This window comes from Pteronotus mesoamericanus, unplaced genomic scaffold (genome assembly GCF_021234165.1).
Source record: "Pteronotus mesoamericanus isolate MK-2021 breed Mesoamerican mustached bat unplaced genomic scaffold, CSHL_Meso_final scaffold_45, whole genome shotgun sequence".
NCBI lineage: Eukaryota > Metazoa > Chordata > Mammalia > Chiroptera > Mormoopidae > Pteronotus > Pteronotus mesoamericanus.
The window spans coordinates 5155664-5176782 of record NW_026555317.1 but is presented as its reverse complement, the minus strand read 5'-3'; the positions used below and the strand labels follow the sequence as shown (position 1 = coordinate 5176782).

Below are 21119 nucleotides of genomic sequence, written 5' to 3'. Positions count from 1 at the left end.
TTGAGGAGGAACCCACTCTTGAATGAGGTAGGCACATGCCCCTGCCAGAATCCAGCCGTCTGACGGCAGGACCTCTGCAGTTGCCTCAGGGTTGAGCTCCTGCCTCTGGGTCTCCATAGCCTCCTTTGTATATACACACAGCCCTCAGATTCTCTTTTCACACATCACTTGTTAGACATTCAAAATGTTTCAGCGATTACACCCACTAAGTTGAAGTTAAAGCCTCTCAGGGCTCTTGTCAATCTGGTTCCAACTCAGTGTCTCAGCTTATTTCCCGTTTCTCCCAGTTCTTTTACCCACACTCTCCCACCAGAGAGGTGCATTTATGGCACTTGGAATATGCTTTGATCTGGGCTGAGCTCATGTCGTCTCTTCTCTCGTGCTGTCCATCATCCCTCCTTGGTGGTGCGGCGGCTCAAGTCTGCCCCACTTTCTCATGAAGGCTCTGGCCTAGAGTCACCCACCTCTGAGCTTCCAAAGGTTTCATGATCAAGTCCCAGTCCTGCTGTTAATCATGCCTTGTACCATTTCAGTATTGTTTTATACAGTTATGACAGTTTTTGTTACTTATATTGTTAAGTATGCCACACTGACCCCAGAAATTATTTACAAGAGGGGCCCCTCACCTGGGGATCCGTAATTGGGACTGATACTTCTTTATCCTGTCAATTATTTCCACTTTTCGGTTAAGAGAGTTTGAGTGAATTTCTGTTCCTTGCAAACAAACACATCATGAAAAAGATGACTGTTATATGTACATGTTTAAGACAGGAACTCCCAATATGAGATGGGATTGTCTTTCTTGAACCTTAAGACTTAAGGTCACATACACCAATGTTCTGAAAGTACACCTGGGGCATTTATTTAAAAGCACAGATTTTAAAGATGCAGATTCCTGGGCCCCATCCCATGCTGATTGCAAAAGAAACCCTTGAGAATAGGGTCTGGGAATGAGTATTATAAACAAGATTCCTGGGTGATTTCTATATATATTCAAGAAAATTTAGAGGATGGGGGGATCTGACATTAATGTCTCTCATATGATGGTAAAGGGACATGGGAGAGGAAATAATTCATATGCCTTGAGTACATATCAATTGTGTGCCTGGAAAAGTATTAACTATTTTCACCAGTGTTATCTCTTGAATCCTTAAACAAGTCTATGACATAAGTCTTATCACTGATCCCTAATGCAAGTAAGAAAATAAGTGAAATAATGCATCTCAGGATCTATAATTAGTAGCTTGCTGGGCCAGCATTTAAACTCTGGGCGGACCAGCTCCAAAGTTCTTACTTCTTACTCTGCTGGTGCTCTTAGCAAACCTTTCAAGGAGGGAGGAGGGAGACCATGAAGGCACATCTATGTTGGAGGTTTCCTAGTTTCAGTCTAGGGGAGCTGGGCAGACCCTGAGCCCCTGGCTGGTAAACTCTGTGTCAAGACCACCCTTGACATCTTAAGAGGACAGCGATCCTCAGAGCTCTGAATTTGCATCCTAGACCCCGGGTCTTGAGTCTCATGAGCTCCTGCTGGAAAAACCACTGGCTGTCTGCCTGGACCCAGAACTTAAAGGCAGAAGCTGCGGTGTCTCTGGACTTTATTACAGGTACAGCACACACACTGAGCTTCTGGGTGAGGCTTTAAAGATCAGCGTCATCCAATATGCCAGGTGGACCAAGGGCCTGGCCTGTGTGTGGAAGGTGGAAAAGAGAGGCCCTGGAAGATCCAGTGTCCTATTCACTGACAGGAAAGGGGTGCTAAAAAACCAGGTCGGGATGGAAAGGAGGGCTGATTGTGCAAATCCTAGAGAACACTGAAGTCCTAACATTTGGAGATTATAGGTCTAAAGCAGGGGTTCCATTAAAATCACCTGGGAAGATCTTAAAAACTGCTCTAGGTGACTTCAGTAGGCAGCCAAAGGAGAGAACCCCTGGCTGAAAGTGCCCCCAGTAGCCAAGTGATGTCAATTGAACCTGCAAATTCTCTAAGGGCAGCTTGCATTCCAGTTTCTTGGGAAAGCTGACATCTGTCAAGTGTACACCATCAGCCACAGTCTCTCCAGCCTGAGAACTGGGGACTGCCTGAAGTTTGACCGGCTGCCGGAGCAGGGTTCCCTTCACTTGTCCCTTTTCCCTGGTAGGGGAGAATTGGCACAGGAGGAGGAAAAAGAAACAGGTGTGAAAGGCAGGAGGCAGAAGTGGAATATGACGAATACGAAGATATACAAAGGAATGTTCTCTCACGCAGGAACACATCAGTCTCAGAAGAAGGAATTGTGGTATTTACAGCAGGTAGGGGAAGAAAGTGCCTGAATGTGTAGTCTCAAAGGAGGGGCTCTACTCACTGAGTGGATGATGCCTTGCAGAGCCTGAAAGCCATCATTTACAGGAAATACATGGTCCTTACTGTCCGCAATCCGGGCCAGCTGAAAACAAACACACAAACACACATAGATGTGTCATGTTTGGAACTGAGGGAAGCCAGTGGGTCCAGGGGACTCCACCTACTTTTAGAACCCAGGGGAACACAAGGCTTTGACTTGGCTCAGGGGCCTCACTGAAAAGCCCTCAGTAATAATGAGCTTACCAGCAGACTATCTGGAGCACGCCTGGAGGGTTGGCTCCAGTTTCTACATTTGTTTCAATACTTTTCTTCCTTGGGAGAGAGGTAAGATTGCCCAGCTAGATGAACATTTGGCCTGGGTTCATGTATTTATGGATTTGGGGGCAGGCCATTGGCTCATTTTTCTCCCATTCACCCAAATTTCTGTTGGCAACTGTATTTGAACCTAACAAACTCAAGTTTCCTTTCAGAGCAACTTTAAAAATAAAATCAAGCTTTGGTGTTGGGTAAGGCCACTGAATAGGGACCCTTATCTTCACCCAACCTGCTCAGCAAGGAAAGGACCCCCCGGTGGTTTGGCTGCTCCTGCTTTATGGAGCAGAAAACTGGAGAAAGGAGAAGCTGCCCTGTGAGCTTTTCTACCCCCAAATCTCTGACATTTCTGTGATTTCCACAGTCACAGCCATTGCCAGGATTTTTATTGGTTGCAAAAATAACACATAGTCATTGGGAAATTTCAGAAAACCCAGAATTGTTAGAATAAATTTTTTAAAAGTTACTTGTAATACACGTATTCATCTATCTATCCATCCTTGCATCTAACACATTTCTATTATTTTTAATTTGATATATATATTCTTTCATAGTTTTTCCATGCAATATCCACACATTTGTTTAAAAAGTGGACTCATATTAGTCCCAGTGTTCTGTAATCCAATGTTATTCCCTTAACAACATATCATGAGCACTGTCCCATGCTATTAGGACAAAAAGAAATGACAAACTACACTTAGTAACATTCTTTTAGGTTGTTAGGAAATTTTCACATTTGCTTATATATTCTTATACATACCTTTTTGTCCACTTGCCAATTTCCCTTTTTTTTCTGTATTGAAAATGCACTGTATGTTTCATGTGAGAAAAGGGATGCTTGCCATTTAAATTAAAAATGTAAGATTCATCACATTAAATTAAAAAGGAAAAAACAACCAACAAGTTTTCCAAGTTAATTCAGAGCTGTTTGGACACCTTGGCAGTTTAGCATCTACCAAGAAAGATGCTGCCTGGACGGCCTGTGTTAAGGGCCCCAAAGTGCATCAGCAAATGGCTTCACAGCCCTTACTCATCCAATAATTCCCTTCCTGCTTAGCATTTCTAGCGGGTATGTATGTTGCCGATCCACCCTCTGCACTGAATCATTCACAAGCTTTTATGCCCCCCAAACAAAGGAAATCCATAATCATACCTGTGTTTCATTGAAGTCCTTCACGCCAACACAATAAACAATTGCACCAAGGTCTCGGGATCTGTTAGCCTAGTGCAATGGAAGAAAAGACATTAAAGAGAGAGCAGTGGCAAGCATACTCCTTTTGCAATAGCAGGCTAACTGCAATGATCAGATATTTACTGAGCACTTCCTATGTACCAGGTACCACAATGAAGAAGGTAATCTCTGTCGCCAAAGAGCTTGTACTCCAGTGACTGTCCCACTCTAGTGTAATGCATGACAAACATGAATGGAGATTAGTCTAATGGGAAGTGTTGAGAAAGGGCCACAGAAACAGTTTTTGAAAGACAAAGGGAGGAAAGGGAAAGTGTAGGCAAAGGCAAGTCATGTTAAATATTCTGGGGAAATGCCTACCTTTTCTATTTCTCTGATGAATTTTTTTTAGCATGTTTTTTCTTCCTCTGTGATAGCAGCATGATATAATAGAAAGGTCATGGCCTTTGGAAATCAATATACCTGGATTTGACACCTAGCTTTGCTCTGTAAAGTATTCTGGTGATTAAATAGATAATAAATGCAGAGCTCCTCACACAAGGTCTAGGGCGATGCAGATACTTGTAACTGTCAGTGCCCTTTGTGGATAAAGCCATTTTTCATTGCCATAGAATACACTGGCTTAATGGTATGAGAATTTTGGCTCATATTTGAGTAGGTGAACCCAAGATCTTTTCTACAATTAAGTATTGAGAAGGCAACATGAAAAAAACATCCAGGTTTTGGCTTGATTTTAATATTTGATTTATGAAAGGCTTTGATAACTGATTTCCAGATTCTTCTGTGCTTCAGAATAGAAAGCAATAATCCTTAGTATATACAGTAATTAATAAATAATTGATAGTAAACAAATAGAACACACTCAATATGTGCACATTAATTTGAAATTTTTGTTTTTCATCCTCTGTTAGTACTCAAACCCACTTGTGACTACTACTGAATTTTAGAAGGGACAGGAACATATACCTTTTTTCCTTCATGTTAGAAATATTTCTTGAAGCTTTCAGGATAAAACAAACTTTTAGACACAGTCTAGCCCCAGCCTTACCTACAACAACTTCTGTGACACTTTTCTTCCAGTTGGGCTTTATATAGAGTTATCAAAACTGGAAAAGTTGATTTTCTTTATATATCTTGAGTTTTATCTTTCTTGTTCAAAAACCCTCTTTCTATTGGCATTGGCACGCTGAATATTTTTCCAAGTTTGTATGTGCCATACTTAAAATTCTTTTCTACGAATCCCTATTTTAAGTATCTCACAACTATCATTTATTTTATATTCAGTTATTTCCTTATTAGGGTTTTTATTCTATTTGACTGTTGTTTGGCACCTAGATGAGTGATTTTGCATTCCCATTACATAGTTTTAGCTTTAGAGTATAGAAATTATTTCCCAAATGCTCAGGGCGTGCCTGTCATATTTACTTGCGTGTTTCCTACTACGAATTATCCTTTATACTAGTTAGTGGTAAGGCGAAGTAACGTGTTCACCTACATAATTTTCTCATGCCCTTTGTCAGCAGAGTCTTCAACAAGCTGCTCATTATTACACGATAAGGCCCAGGAGGACAGCAGCTGTGTCTTACTGACCTGTGTCCCCAGTGTCTAACAAAGTGCCCAGCACATGCCTATCTCTCAGTTAACACTGAGTGAATGAATGAATGAATATATACTTCTTGCTTGCCTAGGGATCTAAGTTTAAATTAAATAGTAGTCAAGAGCTTGAGGTAAGTGTAATGCTCCAATTAACTCCTCCCCAAGAGACCAGAATCTCCCTCCCTTACTGCCTTTTTCCTTATTGCATTTTTTTCCTAAATTGGCCTGAAAAAGCCTTTAATACATTCCCATGGTTAACTGGTTTCCTTGGGCCCATTTATACATATGGCTCCTACATCTAAAACTTGAACAGAAAGGATTTCCGAAATATAAATACTACTTATTAATTTTTGAATAAACCTTTTTTTTTTCTGAATCTCTTTATACAAACTGAAAGTTTCACCTAGAAAGAATTCTTCCATTTGCGTTGAGAGGTATTTGAAGAGAACACAAAGTAAAGGAAAAAAGAAATATCGAAGGAGAGATTACAATTTACTTTGCCACCAATTAATGTTCAACTTTGGTTCTTAGAGTGAGAATCTCAATGATTAATGCGTTCTGCCAAGATTGGCTCTTACATATTTTAAGAAATTCTTTCCCCTGCTGTTTTGAGTAGAAAATATGTGGGAAAATTCATTTTAAAATGTTTTTGCTTAAAATTATATATAGTTTTTAAAAACTGCTGCATCAATATAGTGTTTTAATAAAGGTATAGTAGATATTTTTTATTCCTGCCCCCCAAAACATAAGAGTAATATAGAAATATTTTGAAAGGGAAAAATATCTACCATATATAAGACATGAAAAGTCATTTTTTTTATTGTTGACACTATTACAGATGTTCCTTATTTCCACCCCCCCCCAACTTTGCGCCCCTCCATCCAGCCCCCACTCCCCCATGGAGATTCACTTTAAAAAATAAATTATTGTTATTATTATTTTACATATAAGACACAATTTTATCCAGGGGTTTTTACCAAGAACAACTCTCACTTTAGCCAAGTAAGAAAGATTGCAGCCCGTTTCAGAAGGAAGAAGCCCTTTTCCATGTCTTTTTAGACAGACACAGGCCAGACTGTTGCTTACCTCCCTCTCTGAATAGAAAAAGAGATCTTCATGGAGTTCTCCATCAGTCAGAGCAATGATGACGCTGGCTGTCCTGTATCCTGCTCAACACAATACAGACCCACTCAGTCCAGCCTGCCACACCAAGGGAGGCCCTCTCTCAGCCCTGAGAGTCCATCTCTTGTAAGCTCAACCACCCCAGGTCCAATATGATGAAAATCAACAGCTTTTCTTTTGGGACTGGCAGCAATTCCAGCATGAAGAAGGCAGACTCTAGGGGGGAGCAGGCTTTGTTTGGGGGTTTTGGCCAAAAATTGGCCAAACCTGGAGAAACGGTTTCTGGACTGATAGGTTGGAGTAGCTTCAGTGCATCAAATTTCTCCTATTTCTAGGAACGGACCGTGCGATGGTCACCCAGGCCTGGGAAGAACGCACTCTGCCACCTGGCCTGTTCAGGGGCCCTCCTCACATGCTGCAGGTGAGCACATGCACCACCCCTTGAAGAGGTGGGCAGAGAGTACATGTCATCATAATTTACACGCTGACTAAATTATAGTAGTTGGCAAAGCCTGCCAGAATTCTTCCAGCGATTTTTAGGATTCTCGTTGATGGTTGATGTACATATATTAACAAGTGGTGGTGCTGATACTGGATCTATTTTATTTGTTGTACTTTGGAGTAAAATCAGAAGTGGACACCTCTACAGGCCTGGGAGGAAAATCTCCACTGCAATATTAAATCTTTTCAAAGAGATTTGCCTCAGATAAAGAAATGCTAGCCATAAAAGATACTATAGTAACAGTAATAGCTAAAATAGTAATAATAATAAATATTAGTACTATGTGCTAGGCACTCTACTAAGTACACTTTTTTTTGCACTTTTTCATTTAAATGAAGGAAAATTTAAACCAAACTGATATCTTACTTTTAATATCAAATACAATCACAGAAATGACAGGGCTGAGACCAGAGAAAGAAAATTGAATTTGACATAAAAATCCAAGACTTTACTAATCCATCGAGTATTTACTAAATTCAACATGCAAAATTGTTTACAGGTATTGCAGACTGTAGCCCACAGTGGGATCCAGTTACTTTCATACCACTTTTCTTGACATCAATAGGATAGTAGAATCGGACCTGGTGCATGTCATCTTTCTATGCATTCCTTCTTCAGGATGAAGTGTGTCCAAGGATTATAGGCAATACCAAATATGTCTTTTAAAACATGAAATTACCGAGGCATTTTTTTCAGAAACACACACAGAAGGAAAGTTAAATAATTCATAATGACAATTCATAATATAGTCTTACCTTGACTGTTTTCATAATAAATCTGCTCACTGGCCTGAAAAACACATGAAAGAGCCATTAGACATACAGCCACTGTTTGCTGCTCCAAATGCCACACTGGGCAGTGGGCTCTGGTGCTGGATATGCAGCCATGGCTCAGTCTGGATTCTTCCTGTAATCCACCCAGACTTCAGGCAAATATCAATGGGTGACATTCATCTAAAGTCACCCTGACATGTAACTAACGTTATTTGTGAATATGAATCTCATAGACGGGGACTTGTTTTCCTTAACATCGAAGTCATTGAAATTCTGTCTCAACCACTGAAGCAACCTGTAGAAAAGGTGACCTTGGGAATGGAAAGGACATCCATGTGGGATGACTCTCGAGTGTCAGCCAAGCATTCGCTGGCAAACCTTTCATCGGAGTCAGGGGAGGAGCAACGAGATTTCTTCAGTTCTTTTGGAGAGTGTTATCTGTGTACAAGTTCATGGGAATTTTTTTTACTCTCTTGCCGTTGGGTGTTGCGCAGTTCCCTTAATACATGTGCCTTATCTCATCAGCCATCTTTATGCTGATGTTTGCATGTCATGCTTTACATTTGGAATAGAAAGTTGTTTTAAAATTACCCTTTCAAATCCTTCATGCATGTAAGTGTCTCCTCCTGGCAGGACCTTCTGGAGTTCTTCAAGGCCTTGGCGAATCTGTTCTCTGAAATCCAAAAACACCTCATTAGTCATATTAAAGCATTTTTTTTAATGTGCTGTTAGACTCCTAGGCATTAGTCTTTTTCTTATCTCTGTGGATAGCTTGTATCGCTCCAATGGTCCCCCAAAAGTCTATCAGAGGGAAAGCCTTTGTAGTACATTATTCTTTCAGGGCCAGCCACAGCATACAATGAGAGATTCCAAGGACTGAGGGGAAGGACCCTTCTTCAGGAATCTCCATCTGCTCACGAAAGTCTTCCATTTCATTAACAGGACAAAGTTTTCATTCTACATTAGAAATGGGCCTTAAAATGCAACTGTTCCTGAGGGGACACTCAGCAACTTAGGCATCTTTGTATCAAGAGGCAAATGGCTCTTGTGAACCAGAAAGAGGCGAGTACCAAGAAGCCAGGGCAAGGCCACCACAAGGACCACAGGTGGGAGGGGCAGGCGTCCGAGCAAGCTCGGCCACCCGCACAGTTGTGCCAAAGGAAACGGTGTAGTCAGCTTTGAAAACAAAAGTCTAGGCAATCTATGCTTTCCAGGACAACCAAGAGTGTTTTCTGTGGGCTGGTGCCTGTGTTTTCCTACTCTGGTTGCTCAAGGTGACCTTGGGGCAGGAAGAGGAAGTGGGTTATGGCATTAGGAAAGGGTACGACTGAAAGTGGGGAACATGAATGGTCTGAGGATCAAATGGAATCTTTGTGGACCATTCTCTCTGGGATGTACGATGTGTTCCTGTCTTTTAAATAGTCCTATACTGTGCCAAGAGAGCAAGAAAGTGTAATTTCTGTAAAAACATTAGCCTTATTCATAAACTGTAAACCTATGAAAAGTTTGAGGTGCACTATTTAAGTTAGGAAGGGAAGCTTCTTTTGAGTGGAGAAAGAACCTTACATTTATTAAGCTACACTATATACAAGGCCCTGCACAAAGATTTGTTTTTGTCTTCACAATAACCACTCAATATGGGTATATTGCTCTCACAGTAGTGAAACAATGGGTCCAGAGAGGTTAGGCAAAAAATCAGACTTGAATTCAAATGTGTCTAACTCAGAAAGGTTTTCTACTTTACTAAGTAGCCTCCTAGCCAACAACAGTGCTGGGGAAGTGGGAAGTTTTTGGTTAACACTAGAGTTAGTGGAGAGCAGTAGCAATTTCTAACACCGTCTGAGTGCTTAAAGTGTATCAAGCTTTGTTCAAAATATACCACACACAATTAATTTACTTATGCTTTATAACAGCTCTTTTCAATAGATAACACTGTTATTTCCATTTCAGAGAGAAGGAAACTGAGTCACAGAGAGGCTAAGGAACTTTCCTAAAGCCGCTTAACTACTAAGTGACAGAGGTGGGATTTGAATCTAGAAGCCCTGCTTTCGATCACTGTAATAAACTGTTTCCCTTTTGAATGAATGAAGGAAGGAAGGAAGGAATAAAATTTATTACTGGTCTATTCTGGCAATTGCTTTGGGAGGATGTCTAATGCAAAACTAACCTTTTGTTTAAACACTTTAATGGGGTAGCCATGGGTGAATCTAGGCTGTTAGAGCGTTTACAAGACTGAAAAGGGGTTGACCTGAGCCTATCCCTGGCCTGGGCTACTTATGCTTCTCAGGTGGAATAGTGAAGGCCAGGCAATTCAGACTTTGGAAAATGTACAGACTACTGTTGGATTGTCTTACTAGTACCCAGATATCAGACCACATGCCCAGCTGCCCGTCAAAAACTGGAAGCCTTCCTTGACGCTCTACCTTGGCCCTTCTCTCTCCCCAGCATGATCTATCAACAAATTCCATTAGTTTTGCTCTAAGCTCTGGCACGTCTCCATCTTTTCTGCCAACACCATGGTCTGAGCCACCATCACCTCTTGCTTAGACCACTGGGCAAGTCCCCTGGTATCTTCTGACTGCCTTCTTGCCCCTCTTCCATTCATTCTCCACATGGCTGCCAGAAGGTTCTTAAAATATTGGCCAAAACATTCCATTCACTCCTCTGCTCAAAACCCTTCAACAGCAGTCAATTACAGTACGGATGAAATCCCCAGTCCTTGCACTGGCCTTCTGGAGCCTCTCTGACAGTCCCATCTGGCGCCACTCTGCCCCCATGCCCTTCACTTGAGCCCCATTGGTTTCCCCGAGCTCCTTCTCCAACAGACCTGTCCCATCTGCCATCGCTGCTGTCTGGGGACTGAGGAGATTCTTTGCCTAGCTCTTTACTAGGCAAATTCTTACCCAGCCTTCAGTCCCAACTTACGTGTCTATTGCTCAAAGTTGCCTTATTTGACTTCCCCAATTCAAATTAGCTCCCTCAGTTAGAATTCCTCATGGAACCCCCAACTTGTGCTTCATAGCACGTGGGAATTTTTTTATAACATTTAATTATGCAATTATCTGTGTAGCTTCTTTTTCCCCTCCTACTTCCAGACTTTAAACTCATTGAGACCTGGGCCATGTCTGTTTCGGTCTCCACTATATCTCCTGTGTCTGTATCTTCTGTGTCTGCCCCAGTGCCTGGACCATTCTAGACATTCAACAAATATATACTGAAGAAGTGAGAGGGAACAGACGTCTCCACTGTTAATCATCCTGAGAAGAGGTCAACCTTGGGGGCAGCGGTTAGTTTCACTTGGCCAAGTGGAGGGAGACCGGGCAGGAACTGACCTGGTAACTGACCTGAAGTCTGTGCTCATGTGGCAGTAATATATTATTCTCTATGTTGTACTTCTTTATGTTACCTCAATATTTCAATAAATCCCATCACAGGGCATTGTTTTGATTTCAATTCTGTTGTTTGGTACTGAAAATGGGCATATATCTGTGCATTAGAAGCAAGGGGAACAATGAGAACAGTGTCCTCCACCAAAGGCCACCACTCGGGGGCAGAGGGTGGCACTGGCCTTCATCTGGCAGGGGCCAGCTTTGTCGTGCAGGCCAGCAATTTCATGAGGGAAATGGCAGTGATGTGGTGGCACGGGGGTGAGGCTGGGATAGGAAAATCAAGGTTTGCTCTTGGCCACACAGGAGTGGCACCAGAGAACCTTCAGAACGACTGGAAAACACTATGGATGAGGGAGCTAATTTCTGATGATTAGTGCGGAGGGGATTGGACATTAAAAGTAAATGTGAAAAAAAAGTCAATGTGGTCTTACTCTTAGGTCATGGACTAGTGAGGTTTGGGACATATTGGTAGCACTAAAATTGGAATATTGCATTAAGACTGAAGCTTTAAAAAGAGGGTTAAAAAAGGCATATTCGGGGAATGGGAAAGGTTCCTTGGCTTCACTGTTTTCTTTCCCTGCCAAATAAAGTCTGGGAACTGGGGTGTTTTCTCTAAGCCTATTTCCTTTTCTTTACAAGTTATTTTCTTTAGTTTTAAAATTTTTTTTGGTACCAGAACAAGCAAAGGCTCTTTTGCAAACTGTCCTTATCCTTGCTGCTGTGTGTGTGGCAAGATATAAACTCACTAGTCCCAAGCAGTGATCACAACCTCCCAGATATCACCGTTACTTCTCCAAAGAGCAAATGACTTCTAGCCCCACCTCCCCACTCCTTGCCCCTTCTCTATGCACCCACGACATCAAAGCAAACAAAACAGATGGTTTCATGGGAATGGTGGGCTGTTTTAATTCTGGGACAATACAACTATTAATAAGGGACTTTTTTTTTATGCTCTCTTAGAAATGGAAGGAAATTGGAAAGAGCTCTGTTAAATGGGTTGATAAGAACCTCTCTGAGGACTTGGTTATTACCAAATGAAATGTTATCTTCCTGGGAAATGAGAGAGGCCGGGAATCCTACGACGACAGGCTGCTATTAAAGAGTCTCCTGTTTTGCTTGGTGGTTTCGCATGTCTGCAAGTGTTCTCATGTAGAAGTTGAGAGTTCTCAGGACACATGTCTTGTGCTCCTTTTGCAACCCCTGCAGCACTTAATTATGGGGCTAGAGTAGGTGATATGTTGTTAAGTGAACGATCCCAGTCTGGGCACATTCATCAGTCCACACATTCATGTCCGCAACTGTTTATTGAGCATGCATTGTGCGCCCAGTACTGCTCTGGCTTCCAGGGATAGCGGGTGGGGCGAAGTGGGACACTGTCTGCTGGACTTTTCGTTGGCCCTGGGAATTTTTCTACACTTCATGAAGATTATTTTTTAGAATTCCAGCTGTGTTGTGACATTTTGATATTTACTGATGAAAACATGGAAGGATGAACACACATGAACACGTCAAGAAGCTGTTCAAAAAGCGTTTTTCCCAAGTATCCCAGTGATGCTCCTGCTGCAAAACAGCTTCCACCCCCTGATAACTCACCCCTGATAACCCACCCCTGATAACTCAACATTAGCTTTGCATTGTTGACTTCTTGCCTCCAATAAAAGAGCTGTGGAACTGGACTTTTCTCAAATATCCTGCAGTTGCTGCCTTTGCAGCCTCAACTTATATAGCAAACACATCACTATCACCACTAATGCTGCATTCGCATTTCCAGACGACCTTATGATTCTAGTGTTAACTACAAAAACATGAAGTGAAACAAAACAGAAAAACATAAGATTAATTAAAGACACTTCGCTGCTACTTTTGGATCCATGAAATTCCACAACCAACTGCAATCATTTGTTTATAATGTATGTAAGTCAGAGCCTCTTTGGAGCTTTCATCCATTAATGGGCAAACATGATTAATGACATGAAGATATATATTGAACCAATGATCATTTTCTATATATTTTTAAGTGAGGTATAACTTACATACAGTAACATGCAAAGATATTTATTTTCTTTGTAATTGTTGAATTATCTCTATAAAGTTATTCATAATATCCCTTTATTGTCTTTTATTATCTGTAGAATCTATAGTAACGTCCTCTCTGTGGTTCCATTTTAACAGCTTCTTTTTGGATTGCAATAGTCATCCTTATTTTATCATAGGCTACCATAAGTTAATATTATAACACTTCTCATATAATGGAAGAAAGCTTTAATATTATACTTCCACATAATCCCTTTTCATCTTTTGTGCTCATATATTTTTCCTTCTATGCATGTAATAAACCTTCTAATGGTGTTATTATTTGTCATTTTGTGAAATTAAGAAAATATCATTTCCGTTACCTTTCCTTTTTGTAGATCTAATTTACACCTGGTAACATTTTCCTACAGCATGGATTCCTTTAGCAATTATTACTTAGTAGTGCAGATTTGTGGGTGATGATTTTTTTAAGGTTTTTTTCCCCCCTCTGAAAATATTTCATCTTGCCTTCAGTTTTAAGGATATTTTCACTGGATATAAAGTTCTAATTTGACTTTACTTCCTAAAGCTATTAACCTTTTGTCTTCTGGATTTCATGCTTTCTTTTTTGATGAAAAATAAGTGATATTCATTGTTGTTCCTCTGTTTGTAGTATGTCTTTTCTGCTTCCCCTCTGTCTGATTTTAAGATTATCTCTTTATTCTGGTTTTCAGAAATATGAATACGATGTACTTAGGTGATGCTTTCATTGCATTTGTCCAGCAAGGGATTCTTGAAGCTTCTTGGCTCTGTGTGTAGAATACCATTTTTGATATTCCAATTACACATACATTTGACCACTTGATATTAACCCACAAATTATAGATCTGGCTCATTCTCAACACCTCCCAATCTTTTCTCTCTTTCAGTTTAGATAATTTATATTAACTTTTTAAGTTCATTAATCCCTTTTCTGCAGACACTGTATTTTTTAGTTCCATGGTTTTCACTTGGTTCTTTGAGTGTTTTTTTTTTCTGACTTCCCATGTCTTCCTACATTATATTCACCTTTTTCTGTTAAGTCTTTAAAATGTTCATAACAGTTGCTTTAAAGTCTCTGTCTGCTACTTCCAATAATTAAGTCATCTGTGGTTTCCTTCCATTGCTGTATTTTTTTCTTGATTATGGGTCACATTATCCTGCCTTTTCCCATGTCTTATAATCTCTTAATGTGTATTTCAGACATTCTGTAGGGAAAAAGCAGTGGAGACTTAGGTATAATATTGATTTGCTTTGTTTACTTACTGCAGAGTGTAAGCTTTTTATCATGAGGGACTGATTATTTAGATCCTCCTTGAGTTAGGTTGATCTTAGTCTGGGCCACAGCTTTAATTAGAGTATGTTCCCTGTTATTAATACAACTCCCACCCTTTTGCTCTTTCCTGCCCTTGTGGTCATTCTAGTATTTGAGCTGGAGGTGGTTAGGTGCAGCATCATATATTTTTGCTTGACATTTAGATTTTACCCTGGTAGGACTGCAGAACCCAAGCAATGCAAGAATTCACATGGTTATGCAATTCCTCTCTACTTTTCAGCAACTTCTCCAGGCTACTTCCTTGGAAAGGAAGTGCAGAAAAGAGGTGTGAGAGAGGCAGGAGAGCTGTCAGGCTGATAGATTTCTTTTTTCATTTGGGGATTTCATTTTCATTTAATCCATCTCCCTGGCACTCAGCATTGCCTAAGGTTCAGCTGGATTTTCCTCCTCCTTGCAGAGTCTCTGTCCATAGCTGACCTACTTTTCCAATTGCCCACATTGAGATGAGGCATCCACCCCCAAGCACGGAAGCTTCTGCAGATCTCTGCTCAGCTCTAAAGGGCTTGTTTCCCTTTAATTCAGTTCATCAGAGCTTCCTGTGTGTTCGCTAGCTCCACAGAAACATATGAATTCTATTTTGTCTGGGTCTTTCTGGTTGACCATGGAAACGAAGATTTTCACATCCTAACTAGAAGCAGGCAAAATGTAAAGTCTTTTTCTAAATGTTTGTGACTGCACATATGTCTCAAATCAGGAAGAAAAATACTACTGGCTGATTACCAGCACATAAATATACTGAAGTATTTCTACTTTGAAAAAAAAAATATTAATCCTCTGTGACCCCACATTTCCCTCCAGCTATTGACCAATTTATTTGCACTCCTCTTCAAAGCTTCTTGAAAAAGTAATTGAAAAATGTGGAGTGATCTTTGGCTACATTTCATAGTGAATGAGCAAGACTATATGACTTGTTAGAAACTCTGCGCTTCATAGTGGGCATGCCAGTTGGTGGGTGCCCAGCTTTTGTCAACAGCCTCTTTTGTTGAGGACCCTCTGTTTTGTTGAGGACCCTTAAATATGAGCACATGTAAGTCTTTACCTTCTCTGAGATATTTATTTCTACAGAGAAGTGGTTTTTAAACTCTTTCCTTGGGTGTTAACTGTGGAACGAGAAGGGGAGAACTGGAAGTAGCAACATTTGCGATGCAGATGGCTCCACAATCTTCCATGCCTGGCATCTGACTGTGAAACCATTCTTGTTTAATTTTGCCAAAGAATAGACTTCTCTTCCCTGCCGGAGCTATAGAAAGTGTCATTTTCAGAATGTAGTGGAGGTGAGTGGTTTCTAAAGATTGAATAGCTTCCTCAGATAAATTTTTAAACAATATTGCAGTTTTCATTACATAGCCCTTCCTTGACTTTTACAGTATCTGACAGTTCCTGATTTTGAGCTTTCCAGGATTCTGCAATGTTTCAAGGCACCTTCTCAGTACCTTCTTCTGCAAGATTATATTTGACTTTTCTCCCCACTGCTTATATCATTTGCCACTCCACATTGCTTACACTATTTGCCACACTGCTTACATCATTTGCCATTCTTCTTTCTGTTCCCATATATAGTGTTTTTATGGTTTAATTATTTCTTAGTTTCCTCAACAATGGAATTTGTGGTTTAGATTCACATTCTCCTGGTTTGGGGTGCTTTTTGTTAGACAATGGGCCAAAAATGTCTCTACCCCTCATTTAAAAATTGGAATTCCTCACCTTTCCACCGATTCGGCTCTGCCTTTTGTCTCCACAACTCTGCTGAAACTGCCTCTGTCCAGGTCCTCAGCGATCTCCCCTTTGACAATCCACTGGTCACTTTCCTCCTTCACCTTAGAGCACTAGACACGGTTAACCTTTCCCACAATTTACAATGCTTTCTTTTTTGGATTTTCATTATAGGATATTCTCTCCAACTCCCTCATCAGTTGTTCTTTCTCTTATTTCTGTGTAGGCTTTGCCTTCCCTTTCAGCACTCTAAAAATTGGAGTGCCCCAGAACTTAATCAAATCCCCCCTCCCCCGCCCTCATCCTTCCACTTACAGTCTTAAGGTAATCTTGTTCTTTTCAAGACTTCAGTGCCATTCAAAGGCACATGGACCTTGGAGGAAGATAGGCTTGGAATTTCATCCTGCCACTTTAGTTTTGCCACTTCCTAGGCATTTCAGCTTTGGATTTCTCAAATGTAAAATGAACATATGGAACTATAAGATCTACCAGCTCCCTTCCAGCTCAGAATGGTACCTCAGAGTGTATTTGGGGACCAAAGAGTGAGTAGAAACAGAACCCGGACGTCAGCTGGGAAGTGGAGAAGTCACACTTGGCAGATAGGAGTAGTTCATGATGTGACACAGGGTCAAATGCAGACTGGTAACTGAAGTTCCCTAAGAGGAGCCCATCAACTAATTTCCAAAGGCTGCAGCCTAAACCAGCATAAAGAACAGGAGTTACGGTTTAATCAGAGGACAACATGATGAATTTGCCCAAACTTCTCTTCATGCAATTCTATTTTGTTTGGTTACTCATTCAACATACAGTGTTGTGTGTTTTGTTTTGTTTTGTTTTTTTACCATGCATTTCCTATGGCACCGTTTGGCTTTTGAAACAAATCCCTGGAAGATATTCCCCATCACTAACCTTTTTTCCCAGTTGAACCATATTTTGCAGGAGATGGGAGTGGTAGGAAGTGGGCTGTATATTCAGAGTTGCCCAAATATATACCTTCCTTCCATGAGAACCTTCAGTTTCATACTCCTCTTAGTTCAAAAGGGACTGAGTCTCTCCTGGTGTCGGTGGTGTCTAAAATGTTCAGGTTGATTCAGTGGAGCCCAGTACTACTGACAACAATGAATGTTTGGTGGGGCATAGGACAGAGTGGAAATCTGCCCAGTCCTGTGCAACAGAGATTGTGGAGTCAGAGATTGGGTGGAAGCTGGAAGTAGACAGCCCTAGGAGAGACAATCTGTTTTGATCAGATCACACCTTTTTAGTAGAGGCTGGCAGATGCTGTAGTTCCCTCCAAAAGACTTCCCTGTCTCCCGTTAGAGCCATGTTGGGCTGCAGATGGGAGTAGGCAGGAGTACACTAGGTCCATACTAGACAATCGAATGCATAGGTCACATTTAGACACAGTCTCTTTGAAGAGAGTCGGGGGATCATATAAGACATTAGAACTTGGGGCGTTGAGAACTCCTGTAAATCACGAGTGGGAGTGTAAATTGGAGATCAATTAAATCATACCCAGTGAAGTTACATAATCACATATTGTAAGACCTAGCAATTCAATCCCTAGTTGCATATCATAAAGAAATTTTTGGCTTCTGACCTCCTGCCCCAGGAGACAGATATGAGAATGTACACTGAAACTTTGTTTGAAAAAGCAAAAAGTTAGAAACAAATTAACTGTCTATGAATAACAGAGCAAATAAGTACCTGATGGGACATTATTAAAATACAAAACCTGATGCAATAGAAAAGTATGCATCAGTTTAAATGAACCAAACATAGATGCCTGTATCTACATCAAAAAAGTGTCAGAAATATAATGTTAAGCATAAAAAACAAGTTCAAGAAATGTACAATATGACCATTCATTATAAAATTTAACTTAAAAAATATATTGGTCATGAGTGTATAAAAATATATAACATCTATTAAAATGATAATTCCCCAATTCAGGATTGTGATTATCTTTAATGAGGAAAGAGGAAGGAAAGTATACACAGGACATGCCAATACCTGTAACATTTTATTTCATTAGCATCGTGGTGGATGATGACTATTTATTACCCTGTGTACACTTTTGTTACACTCAAATACTTATTAATTTTTTAAAAATTGTTGAAGGTGAGTAGCTCAGGCTGAACTTACAGTTTACGAGGAGGCAGTGCTAAGTCTAAGGTTCAAGTGCCACCCTGCCTAAGTCAGGAGACAGACAGGCAAGGTGCTTCCATTGCAGAGCTGCCTGATAGTGACCAATAGCAGGGCTGTTTTTCGTTGGGTCACAGAAAATCTCTTAGTTTTGGCTGTCTCGCTTCAGATATAAGAACTCTACCTAAGTTTTTTTGGTTCTGCTGACTACTTCTGAAGTTTGCCTTGCTGGCTTCATCCAGACAAGAACATTTCTGAACGTTGCTCTGTCAGTTTTTATCCCTTAAGTGTATTTTCTACATGAGGGATAGTAGATGAGGAAGGGAAGTAACATTTCCTGAGTCTCTATACTGTGCCAGGGTCTCTGCTGGGCAGTTTTTATGCATTAATCCACAAAAACCTCCCAAGAACACCCTATGGTGGACATTATTGTCTTCATTGTACATGTGACAAAACAGATTCAGAGGAGTGCAGTAATGCGCATGTGCCTAGGTATAGGACAGTGTACTATACACAAAGACACAGGACACATACGCAATGTACATATCTGTGTTTATTTACTTACTTACTTACTTATTTACTTTTTAATTTATTTTCTGGAGTATAAATTGTACTCCAAATTTTGAGAAAGAACTCAACATGATTTTTCTATAAAATTGAACATTATGGAATAGAATACAAATGCACATGCATTTTTAAGAGGAAAGGGTGTTGAAGAACTTTCTTGCTTTCGATAAACCACTTCAAACTCTACCCTAGGACCCCAGAGGTACATTTTTACTTTCTCCTACTACTGGGGTAATCCAGAGAAGAGTGTGAGAAGCACTGGGCCATACTATTCTTGTAAATCACTTTGTTCACAGATGTGCTGAATTGTTTCAAGATAGTTCTTTTTATCATCATTGAGACTCAATATGAGGAGCCCTCAGACAATTTCCTCTTGAGATGTTGCCTGAGCACTCCTCTTTGGAAGAGGTCTCTCTAGAACCATCAGACAAAGGAAACACTAATTTGTATGCAGCCTCATGCTGCAGTAGTATTTTCTACCTACAAGCGTCTATATAGAGACAGAGCAGCCAAATGCTAAGCACTTCAGAAGAGCTGGGCCAGGAAGATCTGGGGACTCACTCTTTGACTTACTGTTGGATATGCCATGATTTGAGTGGGGTGTGTCCCAGAGGATTTAAGGTAATTCCTTAGCTGTGTGTCAAAACCCCAACAACAACCAGAATAATAACAAGGACACTTACTATATGCCTGTCATTGTGAATTCTTCCAACAGTTCTATGAGGAAGAGACTATCAGCACATTCATTTTACAAATGAAAAAACATAGGCACAGAGAAGTAAGGAACTTTCTCATGAACTCAGACCCCATGGTATTATCTCTCAATCAACAGGACAAGGGAATAAAGAATTGTTCTGCTCTATTTTTCTTAATTTTGTCATCAAATCTTCCTGTACCTAAATGAATAGTATCTTGAAATGGAACAAATCCAGGTTCTTTCAAGCACAAAGGATCTGAAGACTTTTTTCTCTCTTAGTTTTAAATTTAGAAAAGGCTTTTAGAACTTTCTCTTGGTAATGACAGCCTATAATCATTCTGCTCCAGGAATCAAGCAGTGTGTTCAGAATATGTCATTTTCCCCTGTGACACTAATGGCAAAACCACACTCCCAACCAAACCAGAAGATGACTGAGAAGGATAGAGAAGTGTGGTCTCCTGGTTTCCACTCGGCAGTTGGAGCCAAGTGTTCTTGGCTTTCACTCCAACTTCTTAAGCAATAAGCAAGACACTTAACCTCTTAACCCCATCTGTGAAATGCTGATGCTACCTCTTTACCTCTTTGTGAGGAGTATTTCCAAGCCGAAGTTGCTAAAAACCACAAAGATAAAATTTGTCAGGGCATATGCTCTCCGGGAACTGTTTTCTGGAAGAAGCCAGAGGGTCTGGGGTGGTGAACTGTGAGTTGGATTTGTTTATAACTTAAAACTGTATATAATAGTAAACTTGTGGGAAACCCTATAGTACTGCGATTGAGGGTGTGGACATTGGGGCCATGGTGCCTGAGTTCAAATCCAGGTTCCTACACTTATACAGCAGAGTGGCTTTCAGCCCTCTGACTCAGTATCCCCATCTATATAATACATATAATAAATAATATAGTTCCTGTAATAACCTTACAGAATAGGTATTATCATTTTCTTTTCTTATAGTTGAGAAAAATATTCTAGGATATCTGTACATAACAGACTCATACAAATGCATATGTATTCATGCATTTGCACATATACAAAGTGATTGCTTCCATTTAAGTATTCAACCGTTAAGGAACAAAGACAGTGGCATGCGTATACCCACAGTGAGTTAGGTAAGCTATGCAATGTAGGAGGGGGGAAAAATCATTGGATTTAAACATTTTAATTTTGTGAGTTTAAAAAATTTTTTACTCCCAATGGCTACTTATATATATTTGGGAAAATAATTCAATCTTTCTGAGAATGATTTTCCTTCGCGAAATAAGGCCAATGGGCTAGATAAGGCAAAATAACCCTTTGACTTGCTTTGTTATGCTTTGTTTTATAATTTTGCAAAGTTTTGAAGAAAGGTGACATTTTTAGTTGAAGATAGTGGTCTGTGTCTGCATATTCG

The 21119-nt window shown here is 40.3% G+C and overlaps 1 protein-coding gene across 1 annotated transcript in view; it reads right to left on the bottom strand.

Annotated features, from left to right (window-relative positions):
- ANTXR1 (ANTXR cell adhesion molecule 1) overlaps positions 1–21119 on the bottom strand; it is a 223120-nt gene that overhangs the window by 157989 nt on the left and 44012 nt on the right. Inside the window, exons 4-8 of the mRNA XM_054593556.1 lie at positions 8427–8508; positions 7818–7851; positions 6525–6604; positions 3807–3875; positions 2343–2423 (exon numbers count right to left, since the gene is read on the bottom strand). Coding sequence (XP_054449531.1) covers positions 2343–2423; positions 3807–3875; positions 6525–6604; positions 7818–7851; positions 8427–8508 — 346 coding nt within the window. The remainder of the gene's footprint in view (positions 1–2342; positions 2424–3806; positions 3876–6524; positions 6605–7817; positions 7852–8426; positions 8509–21119) is intronic.